The following is a 24,502-nucleotide window of genomic DNA, read 5'->3' as shown; positions in this document are numbered from 1 at the left end:
AAGGAAGTGAGGTCCAATCCATGACCGAGTTCTTGGGCTGTAAGGTTGGCACATTCCCTTTCGAGTTCCTCGGCCTTCAAGTGGGCGCTAATACGAATCTCTGCAAAAATTGGAAGCGAGTGGTTGACGTCTTTCAGAATAGGTTATCCACTTGGAAAGCTAAACACTTATCATATGGTGGTCGTATTACATTGCTAAAATCGGTTTTGAACTCAATTCCCACATACTATTTCTCTTTATATCGTGCCCCGGAGGCGGTCATTGAGTCATTGGATCGCATTAGGCGGGTTTTCTTTTGGGGTGGATCTGATGAAAAATCTAAAATAAATTGGGTTGCTTGGAATAAAGTTATTGCCCCGGTTGAATATGGCGGGGTTGGTCTGGGATCTTTAAGAGATGCAAATTTAGCTATGCTTGCAAAGTGGTGGTGGAGGTTCAAAGTTGATATCTCGGGTCTCTAGAGGCAAGTGGTCTGGGCAATCCATAATAGCTCTAGAAACTGGAATTTTATCCCTGTTAAGATGTCAATTGCTAGTCTGTGGAAGCATGTTTTTAAGGCGGTAATAGGTCTGGTTGATTATGGCCTAGACTTTTCAAGGCTACTGAAGGCGCGGGCTGGGAACGGGTCATCGATCAGGTTCTGGTTAGATTGCTGGTGCGGTGACCAGCCTTTGGCTGTTGCGTTTCCGGCCTTGTTTAATCTTGAAGTCTATAAAGGATGTGTGATTTCCAATCGGGTCGTGTAGAGTTCAATGGGCTACACTTGGGCTTGGTTATGGAAGAGAACGCCAGCGTCTATGGAAGAGTGCAACCAACTTCACCAACTCACAACCATGTTTTTTCCTCCCCGCCTCTCGGATGGTCCTGATAAATGGGAATGGACCCTTAATGGGTCAAAGGTTTTCTTAGTGTCTGATATTAAATCACACTTGGCCAACCACAGGTTCTCACATTCTGGGTATGTGTTCAAATGGAATAATTGGGTTCCCCGCAAGGTTAGTATTCTATCATGGAGGGCTGCTCTTGATCGCATTCCTGTACGTATTGCATTAACTAGAAGAAACATTACTGTGGCCTCAATCTTGTGTCCAATATGTGGTTTTGGGGAGGAATCGGTGGATCATATATTCATTGACTGTGGATTTGCCCAATCTATTTGGGCGGCTATATCCCAATGGTGTAATATTCCCCCAATATTTGTGTTTAGTTTCAAAGATTTGTTAGACATCCATGTCTACATGAGGGGCTCGGTTTCACTTAAAAAGGCATTTTATGGGGTTGTTCTAGTAGCTATTTGGTGTATTTGGAGAGCGCGTAACGACGTAGTATTTAATGGAGTGGAATGTTCTTTACAAAGGTGTGTTGGAGAGATTAAAACCAAAAGCTTTTTGTGGATCAAGAACCACTCAAAGGGGAGATTGTCTTGGAACTCTTGGGCATCTTTCAATCCGGATAATATTGGATGATAGTTTGGTTTGTATCGGGTGTTTGTACTTTCTTTACACTGCAATAATTCTTCTCTTTTTTTCCTTTTAGTTAGGGGCTGTAAACTATTGGGGATGTATGTCAGCACTTTGTTGACTTTGGTGAATAAATGAATTTTGATTGATCTTTAAAAAAAAAATGATAACCATTTCTTTACTAGAATGAGTGGTAACGAGAGTTTTTTTGGTGGGTCCTCACAATGTTTCTCCTCTTTGTTTGCAGTTCGTGTTCAAATCTTGGCGTATTCTGATTGAGCTAATTTTACTGAGTACCTTGGTTTGGAGGGTCATTAATTGGGCAGTTTGGGATAGTTGTTACATAATAAGAAGCCAATGTAAGTATGTGATTAGACCAAATGTAATTGAAAACCCACCATGAAGAAAATAGTTTTATTTTGTGGTCGAAATTAAAAAAAACCTACAAGAACCATCCATGATCCATCAACCTAAAAGCCTTTATTTCGTTACTTATTCTACCTTTTAAACCCAATGGGCTAAACTGAAGAAAACCAAAGGCCCAATAAACGAAAACCCTACAAACCTACCTAACCCTAATATATAAAACTCCTTACAACCTCATTTTTACACACACAAACCCATCGCCTCACTCTCCTCTCTCTCACAAAAAAACACACAAAAAAAAAAACTAGGGTTTCTCTCTTTCCAACCATGGCAACTCCACCAGCCGCCAAGACCAACATGGTCCAATGTTTCGGTCGGAAGAAATCCGCCGTGGCCGTCACTCACTGCAAAGCCGGCCGTGGACTAATCAAAGTGAACGGCGCACCAATCGAGCATCTCCAACCAGAAATCCTCAGGACAAAAGCTTATGAACCCATCTTGCTAATTGGTCGGTCAAAGTTTGCAGGCGTTGACATGAGAATCAGGGTCAAAGGTGGTGGTCATACCTCTCAGATTTATGCAATCAGACAAAGCATTTCAAAGGCTTTGGTGGCGTATTATCAGAAATATGTTGATGAAGAACAGAAAAAAGAGATTAAGGATATTTTGGTTAGGTATGACAGGACATTGCTTGTTGCTGATCCTAGAAGATGTGAGCCTAAGAAGTTTGGTGGTCGTGGTGCACGTGCCAGGTTCCAGAAATCTTACCGTTGAAGAATATCATCATCAAGAAATTATGAGAATCTTCTGGGTCTTTATGGGTTTGTTTTGTTTTCTCATGATTTAATGTTTTTATTTTAATGTTGGAATTTGGATTTTTGTTTTAGTGTTGGAGACTATTATTATGGCTATGTTATGTTTTAAGGATGTTTATGGATGTATGGAGCATCAGTTTTTATGGTTTTTGATTGTGTTTTTTGGATTATTTATTTGTGACTGATGATTATTATGTGTTTAACTGTTTAATTAAAGTTAGGATATAAGGTTAAGATTTTTATAACAAATATAAGGTTTGAACTACAGATTATGATTGTTTGTTTTAAAAATGCTGGACAAAATGTTTGTTTATAATAATATAGAATTTAAATGGTGCTTATTATTGTATGCCTAGTAAATTGTGTTAATGTTAATTAGTTTTTGTATAGTTATGATGGATGTGTTACTTTCTATGGTGGTGCAAATATAATACAATATTTGTGTTTTTAGATTTATGCTATGTATGTTATGCTTTTAAGGATGTTTATGGATGTATGGAGCATCTGTTTTTATGGTTTTTTGATTGTGTGTTTTGGATTGTTTAAATGTGTGTTTAGGTAAGTTTAGGTTATAATATAAGATTTATTTCACAAATATAAGGTTTTTGACTAACTGGTTGTTTAGAAATGGCTGAGTTATCTTAATATATTTGTTTTGATGCTTATAAGTCTATGCTTAGTATATTGTGTTAATGTTGATGATTTTCTTAGTTTTACTATAGTTATGTTAGATTTGTTAGTTTTTACAGTGGTACAAATTTGGGGTTTAAGGTTTTAGGTAAAATGATTTTCAACTGAGTGTTAAGAGAACTGTATCATTGTCAATAAGCAAATGTTTTGGAGTACTGTGTTATGCTTTAAACAATTGTTAGCTATATTTGTATTGTGTTTAGGTAAAGTCGGTATTTTGAAACATATTATAATGGTAGAAGTGTCTGCAGAGTTAAGAATGTGATTTTAGTTCATAATTGTTGCTTGCTGGATAAACCTTGTTTGATTTTACATGGAGTGTAGTTATGATATATATTTACAAAGGACTTGGATGGGTTGTCAAGTTTGATTATTTGGTTATTAAGATGGGTTTCTTATTGATACAAGGGTCTGTAAATGATAATTGTTTAGCCGAACTTTTAAGTGTAGTTTACCTTTTAAGTGGTCAATGTTTGTTAAATATCAAGTTATTGTGCACAACTGTTTTGGTTGATCTGCAATGTGTTGAAAGTTTTGATCTTACCAGGAGAATGTCCTACAGTTGAAGGACTAATGTGTCAGGACTCAGGAATATCGATTTATGTAGTAGGAAGGGGGTATTTTGTATTGGTTTAAAATTGATTTTACGCCTAGTTCAATTTTTGATGCAGTAGACGGAATCATTGAAGGTGATTTGTTATTTTTTCCCCTCCTGATTTGGCTATTGGATTTATTTCAAAGGCCAATAGGGTTAGAAGACTCCTGAAGGTTTTTGCTATATGTTTCTTGAAAGTTTTGACTCATGTGTGTAGTATATTAAAACGGCTTTGTTTCTTTTCTGTGTCTTGACGTATCAGATAAAGATCTTTTGAGGTCGTAGGGAGTTTTTTTTTTATAAAATCTGCACATCCTTTTGTTTTGAATAGCATTTCCAAATACTTGTGGTAGTTTTGTTTCATCTTTGGTGCTTGGAATTATTTGCTTAGTATTTTGAGTTGATGATTTGTTCACTCGTAGCGTTGTGCCTCATACCCTCATGTCTAAGGTCTTCTTTGGTTTATTTTGTTGTGATTTCAGTGCTTTTTCAAAGTTCACTTTGCAGTTATAGTATGTTCGCATAACCTGGCAACATGATAGGGCCTCTTTTGGTCGGTTTCTCTATTATATATAGTGCCAGGCTGATGAGGGTTGGTTTAGTGTGCACTAACAGCAGCAGCCCTTTTTGGTTAATCTACGGTGTACGTCTTTCTTGTTTTTAGTCGTTGCTGCTTTTGCTGATTTTGTTCACATACCTGATCTTACAACTACCATAGCTTTCTAGTTGTCCATGAAAGTTATCGTATTGTCTTGATATACATAGTGTCAGGGTTTTCGCTTACAAAGTTGTCGTATGTATTCGGCAGGAGGTAATGTAACAAGGGTTAATGGAAGTGGGTTTGTAAAGGTTCAGGTTAGGACAATCTTATGAATCTGTAGACTAATTGAAATAATCTATTCAACCTAAACTGGTGGATGAACTCTTAGGACTGTTTCTGTCATGTAACCTGGTTAAACCGTGAATATTTTCTAAATAAGTAGATGTGTCCAAATTACTACAGTTTTAAGCTACAAGTTTTTTATGATATATACAACTTAGCAAGATGCCTGTGTCAAATCAAAGATTGGTTATGTATAAGCAATAAACAATTGAGAAGAAAAGATCTGGTAACCATTGTTGACAGGCAGTTTTTATAAACACACAAGAAAGTTTGTTAGACTAGATGAATTTATGGATTAAGGTTTTAGCTATACTAATTGGTATCTTATGATGTTGTTTAAGGTCATAGGCCGTCTGCGACACAAATACGTGAATATGTGACTTCCATAAATTTATGTGAAAGAATATGTGACTTCCATTAATGTATGTGAAAGAAGTAACGCGTTAGGAAGTTGTGAGCATTTGAATAGAGGTACTAGGTCTGGGCCATTGTCGCACCCAGATCTGGTTTTTATTTGGCCGGTTCGACACATATTTTTGCAGTCTAACTCAAAGGTTCGGCGATTACAACTGGGTTTTCTTAGGCAGTCTTGTGTTTTCCTTATTTTTTTTTACATATATTAAGCGTCCTGCATTGCTATTCTGTAATGAGATGGACCACCATCAAACCGAAATCTCTCTCTCTCTATAGAACTATAGGCGTGATTCATTCGAAAAAACCCAATTATTAAATCTAATTGTGGTGGGCTAAATTTACAAATCCTGTCAATGCTGATTCAAAGTAAAAAATCATTTTCCTTCAAGTTATCTCATGGACCAAAATTAAATTTCAAAATTTAAATCCACGAATCAAAGCAAACATATATAATCCTCAAAATCCTAACAACAAACGGTTTCAAATTTCTAATTTCAAATCCTGTCATGTCACTTGTTCCAAGCATCTTTCCTGGTCTAAAAAGCCGAGTTTTTACCCATTTTTCAGACATTTTGAATCCTTTCAAAGATGACTTCCCATTTCCAATACCATCCAATGTCTCAAAACGTCTGCATCGGTGAACACAGGCGTGGATTAGAATGAAAAAACCCGAATCACATGTGCTCAAAAGCAATATCTACGTGGTTTATAAGAAGTGGAGGAGGAAGCTGAAGACAAGATATTGCAGAGTAGTCTCAAACATAAGAACGACATGTGGTATAGAGATGAAAGAAGTAGTGGAAAGTTTACAGAGGTTTAGGCTGCCTGAAAATGAGAAAATGGATCAGGTTAAGGTTTCAATGGAGATTGAAGTGCTTACAGTTATTCAATATATACTAATTTGTTTTATTTTGTTAATCTCTGAACATTTAAATAGAAACTTTGGTACATGGTTTTACGAAATTATTTAACAAAGTTTTTGGACATGAAAATTATACAAGATTGTTTCATGACTTCATGGAAGCCAGATTTGATGGAAGCCATAGACCTAAAGTCCACACATTCCTTCAAAATAGACTTTGCGAAAACCACCTACGCCCAGCTACGTCTGAGCCACAAGTAGTCATCCCCGTGTCTTGATACATTCATGGGTTTGGTCCCTATGCCTGTCTGAGCTCTCCATATATGTCTCAACTCATGCCCTTATATAGTGGTCATGTCCTCATGTTATGTGATTCTTATGTTTAGTAAAAGTACAAACCACTGAATATGAATTCAGATTCTATTACTTTCAGAAAACCTATTTTATTCGAAGATTAGATTAGCTATAACAAAGTTTACAAACAAAAGTCACCAGGCTTACCAACTAGACAAAGAAATACCACTCACAAAACCATCCTACGTTCTATGGAGCAATCGCAAGCACCTTCTTCTTGCTGCTTCCTCTTTTCTTCCTAAACAGAAGCTTCTTTAACAGCTCGGTGCCTTTACCCCGCTTCTTACTAGGTACAATAGCCAACGCCCCCGGTGCAACACGAGACTTGCAGCTGCCAACACGAACAACAACAGGTAGGGGCACCTTTGTTTCCGTGGCAGTTATGATCTCTTTAGTCTTTGGAGAGCCTAGCTGATCCTCCATGTCACCAATGTCCTCTGCCACCATACGGTCACGTAAAGATGAATGCTCACTTGACTTTTTATCGGTTGTCAGCTCTGCTGATTCTGGGGGCGGTGTTAGTGCTTTCAATTGACGGCCAATGCTGAAGATTGTTTCTTGACACTCGGCCAGTTTTGCAGAAGCTGCTGATAATTCAGATTCCTGAAAAAGGGTTTGAACTTATTTGTCTTGATATATATCATCTCTTATACGTAAGGAAAGGAAGAACATCAGTATTTACATGGACAATTCTGCTAAACTGGTGTCATAAGTTATATTTAACAAACGGTTGAAATGAATAAGTTTTTAAAAAAATGCGTCCAATGTGGCTCAAAGCATATTTATAATGATATAAGACTTTCTAAATCATTTTATTCATATAATGTGATCTTTGTGATCTTATTACTAGTTTTTAGCAAAACTCATTATGACTCACAAGCTGACCAGTTTGACAACATTTTCTATCTATAGTTTTAGCCTAAATGTATACTGCAATTGCCCATTTTCAATGTTAAATATAGTTGTTAAGAGATAAAAAGTTGCCTACCGTTTGGAGCAACTTCACCTCTTTCCCGACATCTACATTTGTCACATCTTTATCAGAAACACTGCACATTACATATTCCAAAAGTCAGGTTCGGTAATGGAAATTTGTTAAAATTTGGTAAATCGGAAAGCAAAGAGCAGGTACCTTGCAAGTTGGAGTTGTAAATCGAGACAGGTTGCTTCTAGTTCTTCACAGCAATGACTTCTATCTTCCAGTTCCACTTTGAGAGCTGATACCTTCTGATTCGCTTCATTTATCTGAACTTGAGCAACAGAAAGTTTATGATCAAGTTCCTCATTGATCAACTTCTGGTTCTCAAGTTGGTCCTCTATCGTTATCTTTGACTCTTTTAAGCCTTCCAGTTCGGTTTTCAAGCTCCCGATACTTTTCTCAGTTTCAGGAGATTTCCATGTGATATAGCCACTAACAGGATCAGAATTATGTTGACACTTTAAAGCTATTTTGATTTCATCCAACACTTCATCGAACTTTCGTTTTGAGACATGGGTTTGCTCCAAAATCGTCTTTAAAACACTCTGCAACCAATTAGAGTCTTCATTTGATGGACTGTTGACATCTTCTTGTGCCACCGGAACTATTTCTTTGCCTATCGAATCAAGATTAGTCGCGTCAGCACAAACTATTGCTAGTTTCTCCATTTCAACAAAATCATCCATTAGACTCATATCTGAATCTCCAATTATTGAGCGTCCACTCACACCATTAACGTGCGTGATTTCATCATGTTTGATTTGAACAAATTCCTCTTGCAATAGACGAATTTCATCGTCTTTCTTATGCATATTTTCTTTGAGAATCTTGTTTTCTTCTTCCACTTCACATAAACGATTTATCATGAAAACCATTCGTTTATCATTTGACCCCGCCATCTGCTTTTTCACCATCAACCGAAGTTTCTTACATTCAGCTTCTAATTTCACAGCTCGTTTCATACTTTCTTGGTGCTGCCTATTTGCCACATCAGCACATCGAGTTCTTATCTCAAGTTCTCTTTCAAGAACATGAAATTCGTATTTCAAAATATTGTTTTCCTTTTCAGCAGAATCCAACCTTGAAATCAACTCATTGAACTCCATTGTCGCTTGTGACATCTGATGACTTACATCTTCGATTAGTTCCTCTTTTATCAAAAGTGCCTTAGCGAGTTGAGCATTTTCAACCGTCAAAACCGAGAGCTTTTTCGTGTTTTCCGTGAATTTCTCCTCTAGTCTCTTATGGGCCTTTTTGGCTTCCTCCACAGCTTCACTTACCCGTTGATCTTGTTCTTCTTTTAAAGAGCTCAGTTGCTGGCGATAATCCTTCAATGCGGAATTTAAGTGAATCACTCTCTCATTAGCCTCTAACTTCTGCTGCACTGCTGCGTCTAGTTCTTGAGTTTTCAGAGCCATTTCTTCGACAACCTTATCCCGATCTGTGAAAACAAAAACATTCATGGGTAACAAAACATTTTAAACAAAAAAATCTCACATAACGTTCAAATTAGAGAATAATGATCACCTTCAAGGGTTTTTTCTGCCGTTTTTGTTTGTTCTGCTATGAGGTTATCTTTGGCATTGCACTCGTGTAGGAGAGAAGCGACCTTTTCATGGAGGCTTTTCACAGTCCTCTCCAAAGCTGCTTCTTTATCATACTGAAGCCGCTGTGTTAAATAAATTAAACATTTTCAGTAAAAACTAAAAAGTATTATGTTCAATTCGCTTTTTTATTTCCGCCATTATATACCTGCTTTTGGCTAAATATAATCATATTTCTCGCAAAAATGCAGAAAGAACATCACATTTGTTAAGAATGAGTTTTAAATAAAATGTATCTACCTGCATTTCCATATTTTGTCCAAATTGTTTAGTCTGGTAAGCAAATAGACAGTTCATTTCAACAAAAAGTTATCATTGATTAATACGACAAATATTGTATGACTCGTTAACTTCCCAAATTATCACATTCAACTACACATTGGAGACAAGCATAGCTTGTGAAATAAGGGAAATACAATAATGGACTTTTTTGGACTAAAAGTGCCAAAAGAAAGTACCATTCTCTAAAATTGACAAAACATAATCATTTGCAAGAGTAAGTTGGTTGTATAATGGTTCTTTTACTTTTACATTTCATACTGAAACTACTCATTGTTGCAAACTAGAACGTGTTTACTTTTTATGATCAAGTTCTTGAACTTTTATATGACTAAATATTGAGAATAATTGTTATAGAAGCAAATGTGTTTTGGAATAATTAAGGCTATTGGTAAAAATATAAATGACTAAAACAATAATAGTAGTTGTTACAGTTTTACTTTTATTAGAATTCAACCATAGCAATAATTTTCAGTCAATACAAATAATGTGCAACTATCAATGCTACAACTACAAATAGATACAATAATTCCTTCTTCTTCCTCATCTATTATTTGGATGCACATAAGTCTTTTGTTTTAATAATTGAAGAGGTCCAATTGGGCACAAAATATATTTGTAAACTTGATAGTTCTTTTTTTTGGGGGGATATTACAATTGTCCACAATGGGACTAAAACCATGACATTTTAGTTGATGAGTTACTTGCATCGCCACTCGGACAAAGGGCCTCCCCGCCCATTGGTCTTGTCAGCTTGATCATGTGAAAAACAAGTTGCTCTTTATGGTATTCAACTAATGCTAGTAAAAATGTTGCAATAAGCTAAAAGTAAAAGGAGCACTTAGAATATATACCTCTGTTGCTTCGTGTTCGGCTTCATTGTTTGCATCAAGAGATTTTTGGGAAGATTTTTTCTTCCATGGCCATGGTTTTTGGTCCATGATTTTCTTTAGCTCTGATCACAATAATCCAACACACATTAACTAAATACAAAGAAAAAGTGAAAAAATAAACAAAGCAATCAAGAATTGCTCCACTAAAGTTAAAGGTGCATCTTTACTAAAAACATATGGCAATTTATTAAAAGTGTGGTTTATTCTTTACTCTAATCCCTTAAAATTACCACTGTAGTAATATATAAAACATACAAGTGACCTCACTTAAGGCATATCAACTTTAATATAATACTTATACTATATATTTATACTATATTATATATATATACACACACACAACTACACATTGCCTATAATTGTCAACATAGAATCACTTCTTCTTTTAAAGTTTTATATAATTTAAACCCCTTAATTAAATATTAAAAATCATGTCGACTTACAGGCGGCTTGCAACATTACATCATCTCATCAAGTATTGTTAAAACTTTAAGTTATAAAAAAGTAGCCAAGTTTTGGAGAACATTTTTTGTAAAATGCAAATATATATATTTATATATATGGTGTGTATGTGTGACTGTGTGAGCGAAGGCAAATACACCCATAAAGTAACAACCATGCCCAATATCACTTTTCAAAGTAACAACCGTGCCCAATATCGCTTTTCACGGTATACAGACCGTGAAATGTAAATAGTCTTACCCAACCCAAAGGTAGAGAGACAGACTATTCCAGAAGGACCTCGGTCCTACATGGGTGCGGATCGAACCCGAGAGGGACAAGAGATATTTTATTTGATCCAAATGTAAATTAATTAATTATAATATAATTCGACACACTACTTTTGCATGAGGTCTTTCAGTCTACCATTGCATTGCACTGCACAAAGGTAAGACTCTAGCTACATTCCACCTCGCCCATATCTCGCTCATAAAACTAGCACTGATCACATTTATACAAACACATTTATATTATAAATAGAACGAAACTCACAACCTTTAATTGTCCGGATAGCTTGAAATATATACATTATTAAAAGGTAAATATATAAATCATTATCCATAAAAGAAGAATTAAAGTTACAATGCACTTCACTGCACATAATTAAAGACTCCTTAATTTTTATATCAAAAAAAGTATATTTTCAGACCAAAAACATTACCATAAACATAACCATATGTATGTGTACTTGCTAATAACCTTGGACACCAAAAAAACAAATAAATGTACTAAACAAAAATAGAAGTGAAAGGCTACCTAGCTTACCCTTTATGCTCAGATAATTTTTGTGACTTCAGAATTTCACCCAAAAATTAACAACCATATATGGTACGTATATATAGAAGAAGTTGAAATATTGGTCAAAGAATTGAAATTTCAACAAAAAGGTGAGGGTGTATAGTATGTATATATGCAGAAAAGGAAATGTGATGATTTTGGTTACAAACTGAGATTAGTAAAATGAGACAAACACAACCACCGACAGACGACACACATATATGTATTGATTTTTATTATAGTAAGACTAGTTGTTGTGTAGTGGAGGGGAGTGGGTGATGAAAGTGGTGGATTAATGAGTGTGGTTATAACCAAAGGTGACATAAAAACAGAAAAAAAGGAAAAGAAAAAGCTTAGAGAAACAAAAGTCATCAAATAGTACAGTAAGTGTGACAGAGTACGGTGACTCTGCACATCAAAGTTGTTGGGCACACTTGTTTTAGAGGGGCTCTTATATAGAATGAAAGAAAGAAAAGTGCTGTTTTTTTAGGAGTTTTGAGTTGCACAGTTTATATTTTTAGTGAGTATGACAAAATTTTTAATTTGTTCACATTTCTCACTCATTAAAGTGTGGACAAATGCATAACCGTCTCTGAGAATTTATAAACGCAGGACGAGCCAGAAAAAAGGCCTCCAAGTTGGATGAAATTAAACGAAACGATTTATGTTATATAAACTATTTTTATAAAATCACGAAAAAAGTTATAATATATTTAAAAACATAACAAACGTACTTTTCAAATTATATGACATATGAAAATAAAATAAGAAATAAGATTAAAAAGGATATTTAATAAAATTCATATGCCATTATTTTATAGTGTTAGGAAGATTATTAAGATAATCTTCAAAAAATACATATCATTTTACAAATATATTTAAAAGAACAAAAAAAATATAATACAAGTTAAATACATTCATAAATATTAAGCTGGATAAACTTATACATTGGACACATCAAATCAAAAGATATAATAGTATAATACTCTCATTTTATATTGTTACTTTATTGAAGAGTACTATAGGTCTACAAGGATATTAGAGTAGTTTGTGGGTTGCGGTTACAATCCAAAATTGAAAAATATAATTTTATTTATCCGTAAAAGATATGTAAGTGCCTTTTTTTTTTAATGTAAGTTAAACTATATAGTTTAATTTTTGGTTAATTGTTAGGATTTGTATTGAGCTAAGTTGATTACATATATATTTTATATATATTTAAAAAACGGTCCCCTAAAAAATCAGGCCTCGACACGTCGTTCACCTTGTCCCCCAACACCGGCCATGGAGAAATGCAACATTATTTGTAGTGTTAAGATGTAGGCAGACCTTACCTTTATCTAAGTAGAGAGACTGCTTTCATTTTCTACCTAAATGGTAGGAAAGACCCTCTAATATTTGCATGAGATAAGGATTGAACCCATGACCTATGTTTACAGAGGCATACAATAATGTTATATATAATGTAAAACTAAAACTGTTTATTACATAGGTACTTGTAATTTTCTTGGGTCCATCAGGCCTTTATTTTCTTAGTCATTTCCTATATATATATATATATACTTTCCTAGCCATTTCCTATTTGTATATTATGTCCTTAATTTTCTATGCTGTTTAATATGCTCAATATGGCTGCTTTGTATATGTATGGTCGAACTGGCGCTAAGGTATTGTTAGGTCGCGTGTTTGCTACTCTCCCCTACTCTCAGGGTAGCCAGGCTAACAGATGGGTATTTCTTTTTTATGATGTTCTCGGCCGACAGGTATGTATCTAAACACTTTACACTTTCCGACTTTTACTTATTTGTGACTGGAGGTCCTTATGGAAGCAGTCTCTCTACCTGTGGGTAGAGGCATTGATTGTCTACAGCTCCCCTCCCCCATACCCCGCACATGGATTGGGTCCTGTTGTTGTTGTGTTGTAAATGAAAGCATAAAAGAAAATAGATACGCTATTTACAAGTGTTTATAATAATTTTTTATAAAATGCGCCTATCTAAATCTTAGTGTCGTCTCATAGATTTTAAAGGCCCTGCATTACATTATTTATAAGGACCTTTATCCATATCATTTATGTATTCTCTGATTTTATAGAATAAAAAAAATACCATTTATAATTAGCAATTCTAAACAGAAACACAATATCACATTATAATCGTTGGGTATTATAATATGAATATTTAATACTAGCAAATGAAAATTGAACTTTTAGGCCCTTAAACAAACTAGGCCATGTTTGTTTGAACATGTTGAACACCCTCAAATCCAGCCCTGCTAAATCTAATTATACTTTATCAAATAAAAACTGAAATAAATATTGGTTTAATGGTATGCTCTTGACGAACTGAAGACGAACTGTCCATGAATCCTTCAGCAAGAAATTCGTTTGTAAAGTTAAATAAACGAATAAAAGTTAGAAAATATATTAGTTTAGTTAAAAGATATGCGTAAACATAGCACATGTTTATTCATTTAATTAAGTTCGTGAATACCTGAAAGATTTATTTGTGAATATTCGTTCTTTTATATTTGTTTGCAAATGTATTACTGTATTTTATTAAGTGGGTTAAGACGTTAAGTATGCGTGTGTTTAAATTGGGTTAGTTAGTGTATACCTTCACCATTGAAATGTCATATAGGAGTACTAAGTACCTGATATTTTCTTAGTTGTTAAAAGATATACTCCGTAAAATTTAAGATCGCTCGTTTCTAGCTATCTACTATACCAGTATACCCTGTGATTTGATGAAACTTGGTCAAATTTTCTCGATAAAAAATATGCCGTACATAACAACAAATACATATTGAATATAAAAATGATTAAATTCTGCATCCGTTTCATGAATTTCACGTTACCATTAACTATTACTGATGTTTTATTTATTACGACAACACAATAAGTGCTCTTCTTTTTTCTATGTAGTTTGTATACCAAATGACTTTTACGCATTGACATGGCAATCAACATTCTGTAAGAGTTATGTTCTAACAATAAAAATACTATCGTGACACTGTGACAGTATTAAGATGTGGATTATAAAAAGAAATTAGTGAATGAAATGTGTTTTAAGATTGAGATTTATAAGAAGATTAGGTTAAGTATATGATAATAGAATAAACTCAGCTTGAATAATAATTAATATGCCTAATTAATTTGTCTAAAAGTAGACTAAAAAATAAAATAATAATACATTGATAAATAGTAAAATTAAGATAACAAATTAAAAACTCATAATATATATGTCAAATATTCGAAACATTGAACATATTGAAAATGATAAATCCTTCTAATATATCCACTTGTTAACACATGTAATCTATTAATTCTTTTTTATAATCTCACCCCTTAATTTTTCACATGTCATGATCCTATTAATTAGAATGATTTTTACGCTAAACAATTCAGAGGATTGATCTGATCATTACTCGGAACATATCTTTATGCCTATTGTTTATGTCTATCATTCATTTTTCATCAAGTTTTATGGATAAAACGGGTTAAGAAAGTAATAGTGGTAGTAACGACAAAAAGGGAAAATAAAAAGGAAAAGAAAAAGGAGAGGGGAGGGGACAATCATGGCAGCTACGTGTCAGTGGTCATCATGGAACGTTAAACAATTTAGTATGACCGTATTCTCACTACAAACAATCATATTGCATTTGATATTGTATTTATTTATATTTTTAATGGGTGTGTATAAATTAAAAATTTTGTTATTTTTTTTTGTGTAAAAATATATAAAATTAAAATTGTGTAAAAGTTTCTTTAGAACTAAAAATTCATACTTTTTAATGTGAACTTTCATAATTATTTTGTAAAACCTCATTTGTCCACGACAACTAAAAAGTTAACGTGAACATACTATTTATATACATTTTTACACACTAAAAAATTTTTCACACTAAAAAATTTCTTTACTACCGCTTTTCCCTTTTAAATATAGTTTATAGATACTTAAATTTCAAAACTTTAATTGTAATTATTTTCTTAATTATAGTTTTATATTCTAATTATTGATATATTACATTACAAATTGTTTATTTGTTAGTATAAATATAAATTTTAGATAAATTTCTTTACATTTTAGGGTATCCGATATATCTTATTTATTGTTTATTGGGGGTCGGCCGATAATAAACCGATAACCAATATTTACAACGTTGAAAAAATAATGAAAGACATCAGTTTCATAATTATTTTTTACTAACATGCAATGAAGACGTTACAATAATTTTTAATGAAAAGCTTTCCATGAAACAACATTTCTTTATGTCCAAATCGACTATATGCATCAAATGAGCTTTCGTAAGTTGAAAGTTTAAAACGGTCAAAAAGTATATAAAGGAAAAGGAAAGAATAAAGTTAATATTACTCATATTAGAGGTGAACCTACAAAGACTAATGATACAGAGTACATAACTTTTTTAGTATATAATCAATTTAACAAGTTTTAACACATGTTAAATTTTATTATTTTCATATGGATTTTATTAATTTAGTTTTTATTTCTAATCTTTTTTTTTTTGAACCTTTATTTCTAATCTTAACTTTTGGTTAGCCAATAGCCTGTTGGTGATCTAGATTAGCCTTTAGAAAAAAAAAAAAAAACCTAAAGCCGGTAAAAATGTTTTGGGTAAACTCTGCATGCTTGCTCTTCTTCTTCTAGCTTGAGCCTTTAATTTACCCGTAAATAAAATAACCACATCTTATTACCACATAATAATTTTCATTATTCATCTTTATGGAAATGAATATTTGCCCCTAACCAATAGCAACTAAGTATCATTTATTTCTTCTGTATGAGCTTGTCAAACTCCTTGTTCAAGATTGTTAATTCTAGCTCGGTTTGTCTGTATATCGGCGAATTGTAATGCAATTCGTTAATACGTTCAAGAAACCAAGGCTTCTGTATGACCTTCTCATTGTCCTTTAAGGTTTTTAGCATCCGTGATTCTGAATCCTTCTCATTGCAACTTGTAAAACATTCTTTTGCAAGATCACGGTAGGAAATTTTTCCATGTTTCAACCAATAACTTTTTCTCACGGAAGATTGGCTTCCCAACAGAGGTGACTCAACAGTAGTACGAGACTAGGCGATCGCTTTAGGCCCCCAAATTTTCAAGGCCTCAATATTCTGTATATTAGAATTAATGTTTGGATTTAGGACTAAGTATCATTATACAATTTACATTGCAGTAACGCCTTTTTAGTTTTTGTATCAACATCTTTTTTATTACTAGTAGTTGAATAACAAAAGTCAAACTACTTTTTTTGTTACTTTAATTTATATCCTAATGGATTAGGCCTTCAAAATTGATTTCGTTTGAGGCCTCTACAAACCTTGAGCCGCCACTGCTTCCCAATTAAAATCTCTGCGAATACGACTTCAAAAACCAGAGAGATTAATTGGTCTGTAGTAGCAAGGTTTCTTTGCTCTGTAGCAGAAAGGGTTTTAAAAAAAATGGTATTTGTTCAGATGTATGCTTGCGATTGCCTTGCCAAACTACAACTGACGAAAGCTTTACTTGCTATTCATTGGTTTGTTAGCATTATTATTTTTGAAAAGAATGTGATATAGGCTCGGTATATAAAAATATGTTTGCTTTGGTTTATCCGTCTATTCAAACAAGTCGACTATTTTTCTCTTGTGTAAATCGATTCTATTTTAAATTCAACGAGGCAAATTAAACACAGATATTTATATGTACAACCAAAGATACAGTATCTGGTTTATTAATCTTTGATCAAATATCAAGTTCTGGGCAAACCATCCTTCTAAGTTCTAACCATTATATTAGATCCTTACTTTGTTTTAAAATTTATGACTTATCTAACAATTATACTTTTAAATTTTATTTGTAGTTATCATCTGATAGTCAAAAATATATGACAAAATCTTGTTCACTTAGAACTTAATCACATGACATTATTACGTGGTAATTATGAGAGTGATCTTTTCAACATGGTAATATGGTATATCAAAGGGGAAAAAAAATACATAAATACTCGTAATTTGATCTTTTCATGATGGGTTCTGTTATTAATTACAGTATTTTTTTTCTATCGAGTTAAAATCAACTTTACACTACATATATTGTTTGGAAAATAATATATTTTTTTGAAAAATTAGCTTGATAATCTTCTTAACTATATTATCTTAGACATTTATTAGGAAAAAAAATTAAAAGATAATTAGTGGTTTACACTTGTTAGAAAAATTAATAGACTATTTTTTAAAAAAATATATCATTTCCTCAACTGATTTGGGATAATGACACTAAAATATACAAATGGTTATGTATCCATTGCATGTAAGGGGGAGAGGAGTCATGACTCATGACTCCCAATTTCCCATTCCTCCTAAATTTCATTAATCAAATATTTCCAACTCAATTTTCCTTTTCAACTCTTCCAACCATCCCTCCCAAATATTTTTAATGGCATTCATGACTTTCTCATTTCTCCTAAAAATTTTTTTCTTTTTCATTTAATTTAATCAAACATTAAATAAAAACTTAAAAATTCATTAAAATTAAAACTAAACATTACATAAACATAAATTAAAAAGTACATAAATTTAAATTTTAAATTTCTAAAATGAAGACAACTAAATCAAACTCGCGACTGATGGTGGCTGCATCGCTGGATCGTCAAGGAATGATAAGTCTAAAGCCGATACATGCGCCGTGAGATCGTATCGGAGCCGATGATGCACGTTCTCGTCCATTATCTCCCGGTTTGCTTCCGGGTTATAGACTCTTGGCACCGGTGGATTCATAATATGAACCGGTGATATCGCCCGCCCGTTGTCTTTAATGATCATGTTGTGTAGTATAGTACATGCAGCGATGACTTTTTTGATCTTCTCCTTTGTCCATAGCCGGAGGGGACGGTCCAAGATCTTCCATTTTCCCTTGAGAACACCAAACGCTCGCTCAACATCCTTTCTTGCAGCCTCTTGTAGTCTTTTAACAAACGCAGCCCACCTAGGATAGATTCCATCGGTAAGGTAGTAACCGCGCTTGTAATCATGTCCATTTACGCTAAATGAACTGTCTGGCGCGGATCCATTATGCTCGTTTTGAAACAACGGCGACTGCTGCAAAACATTGACATCGTTGTTCGATCCAGCGGGACCGAAAAACGAATGCCAAATCCACAAGTCATAAGAAGCAACACATTCAATCATAATAGTAGGTACCTTGTGATCACCCCTCGTGTATTGCCCCTTTAAGTGTCTAGGGCACATCCTCCATTCGATGTGTGTACAATCAAGACTACCAAGCATTCCTGGAATGTGGTGTCTTTCTTCATGAGCTTGTGTGATGAGAGCAATGTCATGAGATGTCGGCCTACGTAAGAACTCCTTTTGATACAAATTGACGACCGCATCACAAAAGTACTCCATGGTCTCGCGTCCCGTTCTAGCAGCCATACATAAATACTCGTCATACGCGTATGAAGGTTCACCCGTAGACAGTTGCTTGATCGCCGATGTGCACTTTTGAAGAGCGCTGCAACTTTTTTTACCCCGTGCGTCGTACCCCTCTTGAAAGTAGCTAAAGTTAGCTTCAATATCACCAACAATCTTCAAAAACAACCTTTTGCTCATGGAAAATGATGACGAAAAAATGGTTCGTCAAACTTTGAGTCTTCAACGAAGTAGTTACGCATTAGTATCGCGTGAGCTTCTTCCCGGTCTCGATCAATATACCTACGAGTGTCGGTAGAAGTGCCGGTATCTTCAAGCTCGGCGTACACTTGGTTAAAAAACTGAAAAGTACTCCCCGTAGACGAATCGTCTAACTTCGGTGGAACACAAAATGAAGAAGATGAGGAAGAGGAATCCATTTTTTAGTAATGTGGTGTTTTTTTTTTGTGGAAGTGTGAAGATATGTTTTTGTTTGGTGTTTTTTTTGGTTAAAAAAGAAGAGTATTTATAGATAAATAGGTAGGGGAATTTTTTTTTTTTAATTAACTTCAAACGGTCATTTTAAGGTGGACCCCACCCCTCATACGCTCCTCCCAACGGTCGAAATTGAGCATCCCTCGCAGGGCTTTAATGTTGCTCCACTCCATGCCGCTGCCATGCCGTGGGGATGGCGCCGGTGTTCCCTCGGCGGCATGGCATGCCGTTACCCATGCCGTCCACCACTCCCTTCCCCTTAATGGACTTTTAATTCTTGATATTAAATACATCCGACCAATCAAACCAACACTATGATAACTTATATATACATTAAATAATCAGGAATTGAAAATTTATTATATACAATAAATAACCGAATAGATCATTACACAAATACAATTATTTGCTCATAATTGGTTTTGTTTTGATATACCAATATCCCTATTGTTTTTAACTAGGAGATTTGGCCGCCCTTTTAGGCGGTGGTTGTTTACAAGTTACAAAAGTTTTGGTAAAATGACAGATGCAAGTAGATAGTTTATATCAAATAACACTGATATTAACTGAGACGGTATATTACAAAGGTAAGAGAGAAGTAGTTAAATACATTAGCCATAAGGTAGTAGTTATATACATTAGCTATTAGGCATTCAGTTACAAAACATGCAGTAGTTTTCCATGACATATTTACATGGTTTGGCATGGATTTTACATATAGTAGTCATATACATCAGCCGTTAGGCGTTTAGTTACAAAACATGTAGTAGTTTTCCATGACATATTTATATGGTTCAGCATGGATTTTACACAAAAAAGGTTTCAAAAGTTGCTGCTTTTGTTGGCTGTTACGTCTGGTCTTCGTGTTTGAAGCTTTATTGACTTTGTTTCGATCTTTTTGAGTTTCCGGTAGTGGCACATGCAAAGCAGCGTATGGATTGTTGTAAGAATGTTTGTCTACAACTATATAAAGTGTGATAGGTTGTTTACCTTCTGATTCGAAATCTAATCTTTTGCTTGCTATCGAGCTTATTTTGCGTGTTTCGGGTGTTGCGGGAGCAGGAGTGAGCTTTGTTGATGAAGTTGTAGGTGTGGGTGTTCGATTTGGAGCGTTTTCCATGTTAGTTACATTGTGGACAGTAGCTTTTAGCTTTCCAGATCTTGCCTCTCGATATGCTTGAATGTGAAAAGTCATTGATCTTCCTTTTATCGACCTAATCTCTGTTGGTATTGCTTAGTCGGGCCTGCATGCTGAGTCTATTCTTAGCTGGGGGCAGTCAATTCCAATATTGCGGTTGTTGGGCTTTCGTTGATGTTCGCGTGAATTTCTCCAGTGTTGTCCTCACGTATTGCAGAGAGTTGATACCTGCGAGGATATTGGTTAGGTTTTGTTTGTTTGCGTTGGCAACATAGAGAATATACTATATAAAAATATCTCTTACATGTATATAGGTCTTTCATATACGCCGCCTGTTGTGCACAACCAATTTTCCCCATAGTTGAAAATTTCATGCGAACATGTTGGACAAACAGATCGAAACCATTCTACAGTAGATGTGATCTGCTGAACTCTGGCTTTGCATAGGAATGTAATGCCCTGAATGTTATGAGTTAATATTTAGTGAGAAGAAAATTTTTTTATTGTAAGTTTACATTAATATTGTGAAAGAAAATAAGTTTTTGGTTACTTGTAGATCTGATGGCGGCTTTCCTAGTATTTCAGATATAGTAGTTGTTTGCTGCTCCTGCCTAATGCCTTCAAAATCGTCACAGTGTAATCTATTTCGAGAAACAATGTTACTGCTACATAATTTAACTAATGATGAAGAGGTAAAGCATTTAATGAAATTGAAAGATGAAGAAGATCAGCCCAAGTGTCATTGATACGCTAGCTTTAGTTGAGTATGAATGTTTTGTATGATCCGATATAGCAAAAAAGTGTAAGTTTTCTCAACTTGGATGATTAAAAAGGAAAATACTTTACAGAATAACTTTTTGTGACAAATTTGATGTGTCAGAACTTATGTAAACGAGAGAGATGGATTTCACCTGTTCAGAAAGTGCTCGGTCTCGGCAGTTTGGGGGTTGAGAAACACGAACGTGTTGCCAGTTGATTGTAGCGCCGACCTTCCTGCATTAAGTTAAAAATTCCCAGTTGGTATGTACAAATATGTTGGTACTATAATTTATTTTTTGTTGTTTATTGTTTATATTATCTGTGGTAGCTTACTTGAGTAGCTGCTGACTTTCATTGAAGTAACTGCTATGATCACTGGTCCTGTTGCCTTTTCTATAGACTTTCTGTCAAACCTATTTTTAGTTGTCGCAATTTCGTTCCAGAGTGTAACTTGAATTGGCTCATCACTGCATTGGTGACAGTTTTAGTGTATGTAACGTGAAATATAGAGTGACTTTCATTGTGTTGGTACCTGATATCTATGATATTGAAAGTAACGAAAGGGCTCCCGTCCCTTTTAGTTTTGTCTTCTATAATTCCTTGTAGTCTTCTGTTATAATCTGTTTCATGTTTTATAGAGTTTATTATGATATGTTTTGATAGTTATTGAAAACGGTAGTGTAAATTGATAAACTGAAAGTAGTAAATAGATTAATCTGTATAATTTTTCACCTGTTATTTCATCTTCACTATCGCAAATGTCTCTGAGTTTTTGATAGGTGCCAAAGTTGAAATAGTGGTGTGGTATCTTCGGAAGGTCTTCTAACGGAGTTATCAATGTTGTAAACCCAATTCTCATGTTTGTTTCATGTGGTAAGGCGTTGATGTATTTGACTGGCTTTGCACATGCGTACCTATCAATCTCAAAGTAGTTGCCTACTTCGATAAGTGATTCGACATGTTTTTGATCTTTTTTGCCCCATGCTATTGCTTGTATTCCAACTCCCTGAATATGTATCAAGAATAGTTAGCATATATCATATTTACAAAACGGGTTGAACGGAAGTATAAGATAGCTTTTTTTGAAACATGATATACGTTTTATTGAGGATGATGCTTACAGATCTGTCGACAAAGACATAGCTAGTGACGTTTGTGTGGAAACGTGGATTCCATCTTCTTAAGGCTCTGACGCATCCAACCCTAGCCATGATCCTAGATTTGAGTGATGCCAAGCTTTCATCTTCCATTGTAAGGTAGTTGCTAATGACATTATGAAATCATTGACATGAGATAGGTAAAAAAAGTGGCAGTGAATAGCACATGAGTATGGCATTTTTACCTTCTTATGGAATATGTAACATAATAATAATTACACATGCGAACAGATGTACAAAGTAAAATGACTAACACATAAGATTGTATGTTTTTTCTAAATGCCATGCACATAATCAGAATATAAACGTAGCAAATAAGTTTATCTACCTGTTTACTTTCAATGTCATGCAGATAATCAGAATATACTATGTTTAAAGTTGTGTTTGGTTTTTCATATTGTTCATGTTCTATTAACACTTTTAGACCTTTGTGTGACGTCGTTCTAGAGACTGCAACATATAGTTGGCCATGTCCGAACACTGGTTGACGTAAATAAATTCCTATTCTGGTCAACGATTGGCCCTGACTCTTATTAATGGTCATCGCATAGCAATAATGGAAACTGTTGTCGTTTAAAGACACAAGGTAATTCTTTGCTATTGTAGACAAATGTTATTCTAGCTATATATACTCTACGATTAATATAAGTTCCGGTGATTATATGGGCTTCTATTACGGTAGGTAATAATTGTGATATTAACAATCTAGTACCATTACACAAACCGTTTTTCTGATCAATGTTGCGCAACAACATCACAGGAGTGTTTTTTTTCAACATGAGAGAATGGTGTGGTATTCTTGGGAACTTCAGCAAGTTAAGGTAATCTACTAGATACATAAGATCTGTAACACCGCTGTTTTTTGAGTGCAGAATCATAGAGTCGGTGCTGAGATATGTTCGGAGTATACCAGGAGATTTATTCAATATCAGTTCATTGATTTCATCAACTGTATCATTTCTTGGACAAATGATGGCTCGGTTGGATATGTTAATAGCGGTTGGGGACTGAAGTATTTCTTTGGAATATACAAAGTCTATTAGATCAGATAGCACTGACTTAGAAGGTTGGATGGCAAGTCGATCAGGGATAGTGACAATTTTTGCATCAGAACACTGTTCTTGCAATTTGCCAATTTTTGCATCACCAATATTAAGCAACCATTCGGAAAACCATGACGTGTCTTCAACAGAATTAGAAAGGCGCATGTTTTGGGTGAGCGTAAATACTTTGAAAAATCTCCATTGATAAGACCTGGTAATGCAGGAAGCTATAATCTCGTTTTTTGATGCTTTTGGTTTTATCGGCAATGTTTGTCTAAAATCGCCCCCTATCAAGATCGATTTTCCACCAAAAGGTATTTTACTGTTATTTGTAATATCTCTGAGAGCTTTATCCAACGATTCAAAACATCAATGATCATTCATTGGTGCCTCGTCCCAAATGATCAGATAAGTTTCCAACAGAAGCTTTGAAAGTTGAGTGTTTTTTTTATATGGCAGGTGGATTGCTCGGTTAGATCTAGAGGTATTTTGAATCTTGAGTGTGCTGTTCTGCCTCCTGGTAGCAGCAACGCTGCAATTCCAGAAGCCGCTACGGCTAACACGACTTTTCCTCTAGATCTTAGAGCATAAATAATTGTTCTCCAAAGGAATGTTTTGCCCGTGCCACCGTGCCCATATATAAATAGAAGTACCTGTAAAGATCTATCAAGGTTGGCCAAAACATGGTTGTAGATGTGCAACTGTTCTGAATTAAGTGCAGAGTAAAGAGTTGTGTGTTCGATAGTCAGTGCGTCTCTGTCATATGTTTTCTCTTCTAGAAGAAGACGATTCGTCAAAACTGCAAGTATTGACTCGTTTGGTAGAGGTAGTCCAAAGTCAGATAGAGATTGTGGTTGAGGCCTAGACTTTAGCAATACTTCCAACTCATACAAAATGTACTCACGTATATCAGAGCTTGTACTCGTAGAAGTAGATAAAGATGGAATATGATATAGCTGATAAGTAATGTCGTCACCCATCTTTTGCCAATGCGCTGCCCATAGAGCTAGAGGGTTCGAGATTTCA

The 24,502-nt window shown here is 34.5% G+C and overlaps 7 protein-coding genes across 7 annotated transcripts; 2 read left to right on the top strand and 5 right to left on the bottom strand.

Moving 5' to 3' along the window:
- The first annotated feature begins 752 nt into the window (after positions 1–752).
- LOC122601455 lies at positions 753–1,466 on the top strand. The gene has a single exon (XM_043774213.1). The coding sequence runs from the start codon at positions 753–755 to the stop codon at positions 1,464–1,466; it is 714 nt and encodes a 237-aa protein (XP_043630148.1).
- A 607-nt stretch (positions 1,467–2,073) lies between these two features.
- On the top strand, positions 2,074–2,789 carry LOC122599618 (40S ribosomal protein S16-like). The gene has a single exon (XM_043772153.1). It carries the CDS (start codon positions 2,154–2,156, stop codon positions 2,598–2,600), a length of 447 nt encoding a protein of 148 aa, XP_043628088.1. The 5' UTR covers positions 2,074–2,153; the 3' UTR covers positions 2,601–2,789.
- A 3,719-nt stretch (positions 2,790–6,508) lies between these two features.
- LOC122600134 (filament-like plant protein 4) lies at positions 6,509–11,853 on the bottom strand. The gene is made up of 6 exons (XM_043772799.1): positions 11,461–11,853; positions 10,156–10,256; positions 8,946–9,087; positions 7,572–8,859; positions 7,428–7,488; positions 6,509–7,042 (listed from the first exon to the last, which is right to left on the bottom strand). The coding sequence occupies exons 2-6, from the start codon at positions 10,240–10,242 to the stop codon at positions 6,629–6,631; spliced, it is 1,992 nt and encodes a 663-aa protein (XP_043628734.1). The 5' UTR covers positions 10,243–10,256; positions 11,461–11,853; the 3' UTR covers positions 6,509–6,628.
- Positions 11,854–18,080: 6,227 nt separating this feature from the next.
- Positions 18,081–19,085, bottom strand: LOC122601454 (protein ANTAGONIST OF LIKE HETEROCHROMATIN PROTEIN 1-like). The gene has a single exon (XM_043774212.1). It carries the CDS (start codon positions 19,083–19,085, stop codon positions 18,081–18,083), a length of 1,005 nt encoding a protein of 334 aa, XP_043630147.1.
- A 1,001-nt stretch (positions 19,086–20,086) lies between these two features.
- LOC122602302 lies at positions 20,087–22,672 on the bottom strand. Its single transcript, XM_043775004.1, has 8 exons — positions 22,398–22,672; positions 22,009–22,282; positions 21,809–21,896; positions 21,610–21,743; positions 21,429–21,510; positions 21,068–21,158; positions 20,822–20,976; positions 20,087–20,745 (listed from the first exon to the last, which is right to left on the bottom strand). Exons 1-8 carry the CDS (start codon positions 22,524–22,526, stop codon positions 20,643–20,645), a joined length of 1,056 nt encoding a protein of 351 aa, XP_043630939.1. The 5' UTR covers positions 22,527–22,672; the 3' UTR covers positions 20,087–20,642.
- Positions 22,673–22,966: 294 nt separating this feature from the next.
- On the bottom strand, positions 22,967–23,641 carry LOC122601453. The gene has a single exon (XM_043774210.1). The coding sequence runs from the start codon at positions 23,639–23,641 to the stop codon at positions 22,967–22,969; it is 675 nt and encodes a 224-aa protein (XP_043630145.1).
- Positions 23,642–23,880: 239 nt separating this feature from the next.
- Positions 23,881–24,456, bottom strand: LOC122601452. The gene has a single exon (XM_043774209.1). It carries the CDS (start codon positions 24,454–24,456, stop codon positions 23,881–23,883), a length of 576 nt encoding a protein of 191 aa, XP_043630144.1.
- Between the last annotated feature and the right edge of the window lie 46 nt (positions 24,457–24,502).

The sequence above is a fragment of the Erigeron canadensis genome, chromosome 5 (genome assembly GCF_010389155.1).
Source record: "Erigeron canadensis isolate Cc75 chromosome 5, C_canadensis_v1, whole genome shotgun sequence".
Taxonomy (NCBI): domain Eukaryota; kingdom Viridiplantae; phylum Streptophyta; class Magnoliopsida; order Asterales; family Asteraceae; genus Erigeron; species Erigeron canadensis.
This window is presented reverse-complemented; position numbering and strand designations above follow the sequence as displayed.